Below are 10,738 nucleotides of genomic sequence, written 5' to 3'. Positions count from 1 at the left end.
ACATAAGGAAGTAGTTTGAGAGCTACAACGGCTCTGGTGTAACGTGAACGTGTGAAAACCGGCTGTTTACTAGAACACACGTTTATTTAGACAAATCTGCCGGTAGCCGATAGAAATGGGACACGGCCAAAGAGTGCCCTGCGTACTTTGTAATCGGTCCGGAGAGACGAAGATAACCGGACCGTTATCGACCAAAGATCAAGTCACGGCTCATCAGAACTGTTTGGTAAATATTAGCATTTTTACTTGTTTTTTTCGTTCAATTCTGGCGACTAGCTTGAGCTAAAGTTAGCAAATATTGGACCCTCCTCGGTCTAAAAGTAGAGACAGAGGCAGAACGTGAACGATGAAAACCGTGTTTGTTTTATTGACATGTTTGACTTCTTTCTTTGACAACATGGAGGCAGACAAGAGGACATACATACTGGGTTGGTAAAGGATGTGGTCGTATAGATGATGATGATGATGAAGACGAATGACAAGACGACTCTAAGACAACTTTAACTCGTCCCTCTTGGCATTTTTGATAAGGATTCTTTAAATTTGCTCATTAACAGAAGTCATATAGTACATTTACTCAAGTATCATTTTGAGGTACATGTACTTACTTTACTTGAGTATTTCAGTCTTCTGCTACTTCATACAGATAGATACTCCACTACATTTCAAAGGGAAATGTTGTACTTGTTTTCTCCACTACATTTAATTGATAGCTGTAGTCACCAGTGACTTTGCAGATTATAATTTTTACAAACAAAAGCTATGGTCAGTTTATAGAATATAATGATAAATAATAATAGTAACTTTAATTTATGTAGCACCTTTCAAAACGTCCGTTACAAAGTGCTTCACAAACAATGACAAATAAAAGAAAGCAGAACCATCAGATACAAAATGAGAGTCTTGGGAGATGATTTATACTTTTAATGTATTTATGTCCAACCAGGCTGTCATTTAAATGTGATATTTATTCCTGCTCCTCCAGTGAAACTCTCCAATGTGTCTCCTTGAATTGCAGTGTTATTGTCCAAGGCATTTTGTCCTCACGCATGCTGTTTCTGTTTCACAGCTATTTTCCTCAGGTATTTATTGCCGGGACTCTCCGTTTGACGACCTGTTTGGTTTCTCTGTGGACGATGTGAAGAATGAGGTGAAACGAGGAAGCAAACTGGTAAAGATTACTCACTTTTTTTTTTCAGATATGAATAATTATGTGCTGGAAGCCATTACTTAAGACTTACTTACTGTTAGTAATTTGTTTGCATTAGATATGTAACAAATGTAAGAAAAAGGGTGCGACTGCTGGATGTGAAGTCAAACGCTGCAAAAAGTCCTACCACTACCCATGTGCTCTTCAAGAAGGAGCTAAGGTGGTCGAGGATGCAGACAAGGGGAAATATGGGTTAGTCCACTATAGCTGTTCACCTGTATGCTTATATTCTATGGCATTCTGTATTGCAGTATGTTTATTTACTTTAAAACTATCTTTATGTGTTTTCATGCTGCAGGCTATACTGCTTGAAACACAAGCAAAGTAAGTGGGGTTATCTGAATTTTTGCCCTTCTTCTTGTAAACACTTATTTCAATGCATGACATATTATGTGTTGAATATTTCTTTTTCATCTCCAGAAAACAACGGATCCGTAAATGGATGTGCCTCTTCCTCCCCAAAGCCCGGACCTTCTAAAGATCCCAGTGAAGCCGGATCATCTAAGGTTTGACTGATGGAACTATCTGCTACATAGACTTGAGGCAAATCTCACACATTGCATACTGTAGTTTCCAGCAAATGTCACTCAAGCAGGAAGAAATTGCGCATTTACTGGGGGACTATTTTCATTGGTGGATTAATACACATTTTACGTCCAAGTGAGACTTTGCAGCAGCAGACTTTAACTTCTTTTCGGACAACAATGGAGGTCTATGGCACAGAGGAATAATCTATATCAGGGTTTGGATACACAGACAATACTTGTTAATAGGATCAATTCATTATTGTTTTTTTCCTAGGATTTATCAATACAGACGTTTTTTAAAAAAAAAATTATTTTACTTTACTGGAAGTAAATGGTAATTTAATTTTTCTGTAGCCCAGAAAAGAGTCTAAATACCTAGTGGAGGGCCTCAAACTCTGTTTATCTAGTAATGATATCCATGTTATATTGTCATGAGGTACACCTGTGAGAAGACGGAGGGAAATATCAGCTTGGAAAGTTTGTCTAATAGCATCATTATGTAAGTACGTTCACATTTTGCAAACATCTTTCTTTATAAGTCTATAACTGAATATTTCTATGTGTGTGATCTGCTCTTAACATCAATATCTGATCACGTTGTAACAACCAGATGTGTATTTTTAGGTTGTATTGTGTCAAACATGCTCCTTCATCACATAAGAGGAACACGGACGGTGAGTTCTGCTCAGAGCGCATGCGTCTCATGGTTGTCTTCTCTGTATTACATATTAAATGTCTCTCTTCTTGACAGATGATCCTACAGAAGCCGGGCCGTCTGTGTCCAGCAGTGACTCCAACTCGTCCATCAGTGCGACACGTTTAATCTCCAAGGTACATATATTATTCATATTCCACTTTAAATAAAACCTTTCAATACTATTTAATTTCTTTTCAGAATGATTCAGTGATTTTAATCATTCTGTTTTGCTTTTGAAACAGAGACGGCTGAGTTTCAATGACAAGTAAGTGTGTGATCGTTTGCATGCTGGACTTGGCTCTTCTTTAAGTTTTTGCTTCAGTGTTAATCGCAGCTCATTCTTTCAGCCATTATTACAGCTCAAATGATTATGTATATCACAAATGGCACCTTACACCTTCGGGTCGCAATTTCAAAAACGTTCTTGCACACCTTAAAGTCTTAGTGACAGGTGTTTAGGATTAAAAACTTTTGACTTGTCAATGTCCATCACTTGTATTCACTTTCGGTCCTCCATCAGGCAGTGTTTACAGCATATAGACAAACAGCACCATAATTACAGTAGATGCACAGGCTATAGGCTCTCACTCGGGAAAAATCAGCCAATCAGAGGACGCCAGAAACACTTTCCAGTATGCATGCAAATTCAGGTCAATGAGCCCTTCAGATACAAAAATAAACATGATACTGAGCACTTCCAATTGTAAACATACATAGTACATTTACCAATATTCTAGAAAGTAGGTTCACATCACATAATCAGGTCCTCTAGGGACATTACATAAGAAGTGTAAAAGACACTAAAGGCAATCTAAAATGGGAAAAGAGCCTAATAATCACTATACTCCAAAATCATTCATATCAACAAAGAAAAAATACAAGAAAAGAAATACATATATCAACAAGAGAAATGTTTCTTAACAAGAACCCCCTGAGAGCCTATAGCCTATATACTGTGTATGATATTTGTATGTATTTGTCTCTAGGAACTTTGCCTGATGAAGGTCTGAGGAATAAAGTGATGGACAGTGTGCAGGAGTCTTTGTTTTCTTTCCAAGGCACCTTATACCTTGACTGTTTTCAGTGGTGGACAATTTAAATTACTTTACAATTACCACCTTGCTTTTGTTTCAAGGCGACTCATCACTTTTTGCTTTCTATGAAGTGTTTATAATGCGCAACAGTTACACTTGTTACAATGGCTGATCTCTCTCCTCTGTCACAGACAGGAGGAGACCCCCTCTAAGCGTAAAGCTGAAGGCTGGAAAATGGGAATATTCGATAGTTCTTCAAATTCAGGTTAACCCACTTACAGCACCTGAGAGACTGTGACCTCTGTGGATGTAGCACTCTTGCATGAAGCCGTTTACACGCAGATTGATTTGATTTCCCTTCTTCTACAGATGAGGATGACCCTAATACAGACATGGCAATGTTCGGCCCTTTAGAGTTTGATTTAGACGAAAGTGCGAACTCTGTTTCAGAGTCTCAGGTAAGTCTAATCTTTGATTATTCCTCAGTAAGATCATCAATAATGTTCAATAATCTGATATTAATTTCCCTTCTCTTTCATTTATTTCTATGTCCTCCGCTGTGCGTCAGTTGATCAGGTGAGATCAATCCTCTGTCATGAACTGAAAATAAATGTGCAATATTTTTTGCATTATACACTGAGTGATTTAAAAAAAAAAAAAGAAGAAATACCTGTATTATGTAATACAGGTTTTGTTGAAGCTACCACTTCAGCACTTTTGAGGTTTGTGGTGATGTTGTGTTTTATTGCATTAAATTGAAAGTTGTTATTATTATAACATGTTTATATATGATTTTTTGTTCGCCTCAGTTACTGTACACTTTAGAAGGAAGATAAACATTAGATAAGGTAAAAATAACAGTAGAGGATAATGTTTTTGTTCTCCACTCACAGAGAAGACTCTGAGAGTCCCACTGGGTCGACCTCAGGTAGGCTTGTCACAGCAGATCCAGTGTATGTGGAGTATGTAGCCGAGACATAATATACAATTGGTTTGCAAACTGCTGTCTCCCACAGGAAATCAAGTGGAGGATGAGAGCAGAGATGGAAATAGAGATGAACATGAAACAATCATAGATTCAGTGAGTTGTTACATATTGCATCATCGTTGTCAAACACCTGTCCCACCTTCAAAGTGTATGTTTTCCCTTAACAGCTACAAATTCTCATCTTTTTGTTCTCTATTGAACATTCGAGCAGGTCTTCTAGTTTCTCCTTTAGTCCTGGAGTAGATTTGGTCCTTCTCTGTGATGGTCACAATGTTACCTCATGGTTTCTTGAAGCTAATTTGAATTTAATCCCAACTATCTATATACTTTTTATGTGTGATTCATATATGCTATATCATCATCATCATTAGCAGAACAGTATTAACGCATCTGACATGGAATGTGTTGGCTTTCTGTCAGGATACAGAGTCAGAGAGTCTGCTGCTTCCTGTGAAGATCTGCTTGGAGTCTCAGTCTCAGTCAGTTCCATCGCCAAGTGCTGCAGTCTCAATTGCGGCTGTATCACCTGCAGATCCCAGTGTGAATGTGGTGAAGAGAGACGGTGAAGGTAAAGTTTAGTCTTACTGTGGCAGAACGGTTTGTTTCACATGCAGTCAGATCATAAGATGAACTTTTGTTTGTTGCTGTTGTCGTGTTTCAGGAAATTGGAAAAATAATTCAAATTCAATATATAGATAAAACCACGATCAAGACTTTAGACACTAAGTTTTCATCATGGTTATACAGTTCATGTATAAGCTAGAAAGAAATCTTGAAACCAGGTTCTTCCTTTGTGCTACAAGCTACCTAGGGTTGGACAGCTTGGCTGGAATAAATGCCAGAGACATGCACCACGAGCATCAGCACAACTCACTGCATGTTAACCAGCAGTGAGGCCAATAACATCACATGACATGCCTCCTTTTTGTGCTTCTATGCTGAGAAAAGATAGGTGAAGAAAAGAAACCATGCGGAGCTGTGAGCCCGACAGCTGCCGGTGTTGGAGTCAGAGGGCCTTGTTCCTCATACTGGCTCACATGGTAAATGGTAAATGATATATTATATAGCGGTTCACGGTTTACAGCTAAGTCTCATTCACTCACACATTCACACACCGATAGCAACATGCAAGGTGCTGGTCTCCATCGAGAGCAACTTAGGGTTCAGTGTCTTGCTCAAGGACACCCAACCCGCTCTAACCAGCTTTACCTCCCATGCGACAGTGCTAACCACTGCGCCACCATGCCGCCCAACACATGTATTGTTCATGCTGATAAAGAAGGTTGCATGTTTTACCTCCTGTGACAACAGCTGTCAAGCATCACAGCCTGCTGTTTTCTGCTCAGTGTGCGGTTTTTAAAAAACCAAATCATGTCCTAACTATGGATGAAGGACTATCCCTTTCTAGCCCCATTAGGGAGGTCAGGTAATGTTAAAATCATCTCACTTCCCCTAAATAAATGAATCCAGTCTTCTGTCTACATTCTCACCCAACCATTGTTAGTATGCAATTATGCGTTTGTTGAGGCAAAAAATCACTTTCTATTGAAATCCTGAATGATATACGGGAAACTCTATACAGGAGGTCTAGTGAGCTGAGGGAGGAGCTGTTTTTGTTCACTCAAAAATCAAACAGGAGTCACTGAAACCTAGTGATGCTGTGTAAGCTATGATAACACACAGAGCCGTCTCTTTTCTCAGGGTCCATCTCCGAGCAGAGTCCTGTCCACAGTCCTGGTCAACACACCGCTGAGCCCTCTGTCCTACAGCAGAGCTCCGCAGGGCGTCCTCCCTCACCCGACCACGCCAAACCCCGCAGTGTTACTGGCTCACCTCCCTGCACCAGCTCGGCCATTTCCCCAGCTCCACCTGAAACCATCTGCTTATCCCTCCTCTCCTCCTCTCCCTCTCCTACGGTACTTCCCTCAGTCCCAGAGCCCAGCATCGACTCCACCAGCTTCTGGAAAAGCTGCAACGAGGCAGGATGCACGCAGGCCATCTTCACTGGCTTCATTAATGAGATGAACGATATCTCCAGCAGAATTCAGTCCGACCAGGCCAGCCAGGAGGGTGAGGGAGGATACAAGACTCTCACACTGGAACACTGGAAATATAAACACTGGAATATAAAGCTCTCTCTCTTCTCTCCTCAGATTATGATCTTGCACTAACAGTGATGTCGGCTTCTGGGAAACTGGCAGAGCTTGTGACCAAGCAGCAGGAAGGTGAAGTAAACTGCAGGGATGGCAATGTTGGTCCCTCAGTTAGAGTAGTTTAACAGAGCCACGTTAATGTGTAAATCTGCGAATTTTAGCATTTAGCTAAGGCTGACAAAGTAGTTTAAAGTGATGAAAGTTGAGCCAGTGTAACAATGTAGAGCTGAGATAAGTGGTAAATAATGGAGACAAAGTTGTTGGTTTGTCATCCATCCTACAATGTTCTAGTCTGGTAGGTAGTTTTCATTACAGTCTCATAGTGCTGCTAGTGTGGCTACAGACTTTTAGGGGGATGTTCACTGAGGTATGTGGCCCTTCTTTGGGCTCTAAAACGGTCAAATTGAGTTTGCCCTTATTTACTAATGGGCTGCACAAAGGTTTTGTGCTGGCAAATTGAAAGAAAGACAGCGCAGCTGAAAATAGTTGCTGTTTGGGGTCATGTCAGTATGTATTTTAAGCATCCCCTTTTTAGAAGAGCAAAATATGGTTACCACTGACCACTGCGGCAGAGGAAGTTGCATCTGAAATCTAATGTGTAATGTGAAAGGAAGCTGTAATATCTACAGCTGTTTTATCACAAGCACACAGGGAAAGAGAGTATGGTGAGGTACAACTCACTTTACAGAAGGAGGACAAAAGAAAAGCAATGCAAGAAATCGTTATTTCACCTCTCTGTTTTACGAGCTTCGTGCTTGAATATCTACAGTATTTTTGCTTACAGTAGGTTTAACAATTTAACAGTTGTTAAATTAACAATTTGTGAAATAATTGAAGAAATTATTCTGAAAGGTTTTCATTCATTCATTCATTATCATTTTTATTTAATTATTGACAGCAGCAGCCAGATAGTCGATTCAGAATGACTTTGACATTATTGTCGCTCTAGCTAACAGGAGCTAACTGGCTAATTCTGGTAGCAGTTGTTGAGCTAGCTTGCTTAAGAGAGGAAGGCAGCACGTGATTGGCTGAAAGCTGAGAGGGAGATGACAAAATCACTATCATCATTACCATCATTATGAAATAAAAAGTGTCACGGAATAAGTGAAAGAAAAAATGTGAAAGAAAAATCCTATAAAGTTCAGTTATTATGAAAATGAGGATGAAATAACATTCAGTCGAGTTTTAATAATTTATTAAATTATTTCACAAATTGTTTCATTTATATATTTTACACAATTTATTCATAATCAAACTAAAATGATTTGTAAAGGACGTGTTGTTTTTACAGAGTTACAAAGGAAACAGATGGAGCTGCGAAAGGCGGCAGCAGCTATGAAGGATGTCGTCTCCGCCCTGAAGACACGAGTCCATCAGCAGCTACCGTAAGATCATGGATATCAGTGTTTTCTTTTTCTGTCTCACTGTTGTTTTATATTTCAAATTACTCACACTGACATTTTTAACATTTGATACAAACAGTATATTTATGTAGTTTTTATGGATTATGCCTTAATATTTACAGTGCATCCGGAAAGTATTCATAGCGCTTCACTTTTTCCACATTTTGTTATGTTGCAGCCTTATACCAAAATGGATTAAATTCATTTTTTTCCTCAAAATTCTACACACAACACCCCATAATGACAACGTGAAAAAAGTTTTTGAGATTTTTGCAAATTTATTAAAAATAAAAAACCTGAGAAATCACATGTACATAAGTATTCACAGCCTTTGCTCAATACTTTGTTGATGCACCTTTGGCAGCAATTACAGCCTCAAGTCTTTTTGAATATGATGCCACAAGCTTGGCACACCTATCTTTGGGCAGTTTCACCCATTCCTCTTTGCAGCACCTCTCAAGCTCCATCAGGTTGGATGGGAAGCGTCGGTGCACAGCCATTTTCAGATCTCTCCAGAGATGTTCAATCGGATTCAAGTCTGGGCTCTGGCTGGGCCACTCAAGGACATTCACAGAGTTGTCCTGAAGCCACTCCTTTGATATCTTGGCTGTGTGCTTAGGGTCGTTGTCCTGCTGAAAGATAAACCGTCGCCCCAGTCTGAGGTCAAGAGCGCTCTGGAGCAGGTTTTCATCCAGGATGTCTCTGTACTTTGCTGCATTCATCTTTCCCTCTATCCTGACTAGTCTCCCAGTTCCTGCCGCTGAAAAACATCCCCACAGCATGATGCTGCCACCACCATGCTTCACTGTAGGGATGGTATTGGCCTGGTGATGAGCGGTGCCTGGTTTCCTCCAAACGTGACGCTTGGCATTCACACCAAAGAGTTCAATCTTTGTCTCATCAGACCAGAGAATTTTGTTTCTCATGGTCTGAGAGTCCTTCAGGTGCCTTTTGGCAAACTCCAGGCGGGCTGCTATGTGCCTTTTACTAAGGAGTGGCTTCCGTCTGGCCACTCTACCATACAGGCCTGATTGGTGGATTGCTGCAGAGATGGTTGTCCTTCTGGAAGGTTCTCCTCTCGCCACAGAGGAACTCTGGAGCTCTGACAGAGTGACCATCGGGTTCTTGGTCACCTCCCTGACTAAGGCCCTTCTCCCCCGATTACTCAGTTTAGATGGCCGGCCAGCTCTAGGAAGAGTCCTGGTGGTTCCGAACTTCTTCCACTTACGGATGATGGAGGCCACTGTGCTCATTGGGACCTTCAAAGCAGCAGAAATTTTTCTGTAACCTTCCCCAGATTTGTACCTCGAGACAATCCTGTCTCGGAGGTCTACAGACAATTCCTTTGACTTCATGCTTGGTTTGTGCTCTGACATGCACTGTCAACTGTGGGACCTTATATAGACAGGTGTGTGCCTTTCCAAATCATGTCCAATCAACTGAATTTACCACAGGTGGACTCCAATTAAGCTGCAGAAACATCTCAAGGATGATCAGTGGAAACAGGATGCACCTGAGCTCAATTTTGAGCTTCATGGCAAAGGCTGTGAATACTTATGTACATGTGATTTCTTAGTTTTTTATTTTTAATAAATTTGCAAAAATTTCAAAAAAACTTTTTTCACATTGTCATTATGGGGTGTTGTGTGTAGAATTTTGAGGAAAAAAATTAATTTAATCCATTTTGGAATAAGGGTGTAACATAACAAAATGTGGAAAAAGTGAAGCGCCGTGAATACTTTCCGGATGCACTGTAAGACAGTGGAAAGGGCTGGATGTGGAAATATAAAACTGTATCAGTATTTGGCATTGATAGTTCCAAAATGTTGAATTCTTACAAAATGATCTCAGATTTTAGCCTCTGATCGAGCTGCTTTTAGAGATCAGTCGTAAATGGTGCAGTTCCATTTAGAAAAGATGTCACGCAGGAATGTGTCATATTATGTGTCATATTATGATATTTCAAAACCTGTACTGAACATGAAGAATTGGAAATAATATTCGTCTTGAAAATGTTCCATATCCAACCCTACGAACTGAACCAGGTTTGCCTGAATTTTGTTAAAATGTTAAAAAATATATTTTTGTACTGAAGTGTGTTCTTTTTTATCATGTTGTGCACCATTAGTCCTTTCTTCTACTTGGGATAGAAGATATTTTTTTGTAGACTTACAGGAGGAAAACCAAAATATTTTGCGACAATGTTTAAAATGTGTTTTATTTAATTCTGTGTGTTTGTGAATGTCTCACATGATCTCTGTTCCTCAAACTGTGAGTATTTACTGTAACTCCCCAGCCTTTTGTCACTTGAAGTGTTGTCAGTGAGTGGTGAAATTAGTCTGATGCACCATTTTTAGACTTAAGTCTTGATTTAACAAGTTTACTGTCAATAAGTTCAAAGTAGAAACAAAGGACAGAAGGGCTGAAATAATGCTGCCGTTAACAGTCGAGTTTTCTGCTTCCTGAGGGCACAGTGGAGTCCAGAAGTCTGTTTTGTTTTCTCCTGTTATCATGATGATAACTTGGACAAACTGGCCAAAAAGAAGCAGAAGTCTATGCTGCAGACAAATGCCATCACTTCTGACTTAAAGTTGTGTGAAAATTTACAGTATTTTCAAGCAATGCTGCACCTGTCGGGGTGCTGACCTGACCATTTGTAATGAATCTGTAATGCACAGGAATCTGACAACAATTTGTAGGTTTGTAGGTTAATGCAGGCGAGACTG

At 39.9% G+C, this 10,738-nt stretch overlaps 1 protein-coding gene across 1 annotated transcript; it reads left to right on the top strand.

Moving 5' to 3' along the window:
- The first annotated feature begins 115 nt into the window (after nucleotides 1–115).
- Nucleotides 116–7,998, top strand: phf11 (PHD finger protein 11). The gene is made up of 13 exons (XM_070914992.1): nucleotides 116–226; nucleotides 1,070–1,171; nucleotides 1,269–1,402; nucleotides 1,509–1,534; nucleotides 1,631–1,696; nucleotides 2,489–2,568; nucleotides 2,677–2,699; nucleotides 3,660–3,733; nucleotides 3,838–3,926; nucleotides 4,877–5,024; nucleotides 6,158–6,526; nucleotides 6,610–6,681; nucleotides 7,901–7,998. Exons 1-13 carry the CDS (start codon nucleotides 116–118, stop codon nucleotides 7,996–7,998), a joined length of 1,392 nt encoding a protein of 463 aa, XP_070771093.1.
- The last annotated feature ends 2,740 nt before the right edge of the window (nucleotides 7,999–10,738 follow it).

Source organism: Enoplosus armatus, chromosome 11 (genome assembly GCF_043641665.1).
Source record: "Enoplosus armatus isolate fEnoArm2 chromosome 11, fEnoArm2.hap1, whole genome shotgun sequence".
Lineage (NCBI taxonomy): Eukaryota > Metazoa > Chordata > Actinopteri > Centrarchiformes > Enoplosidae > Enoplosus > Enoplosus armatus.
This window is presented reverse-complemented; position numbering and strand designations above follow the sequence as displayed.

Bases quoted from the DNA above. Each gene is read 5' to 3' on its own strand.
- phf11 (XM_070914992.1), top strand. From the start codon at position 116: ATGGGACACGGCCAAAGAGTGCCCTGCGTACTTTGTAATCGGTCCGGA. The intron at 227-1,069 runs GTAAATATTAGC...TCTGTTTCACAG, and splicing joins CGGCTCATCAGAACTGTTTG to CTATTTTCCTCAGGTATTTA. The intron at 1,697-2,488 runs GTGAAGCCGGAT...TCTTCTTGACAG, and splicing joins CGGACCTTCTAAAGATCCCA to ATGATCCTACAGAAGCCGGG.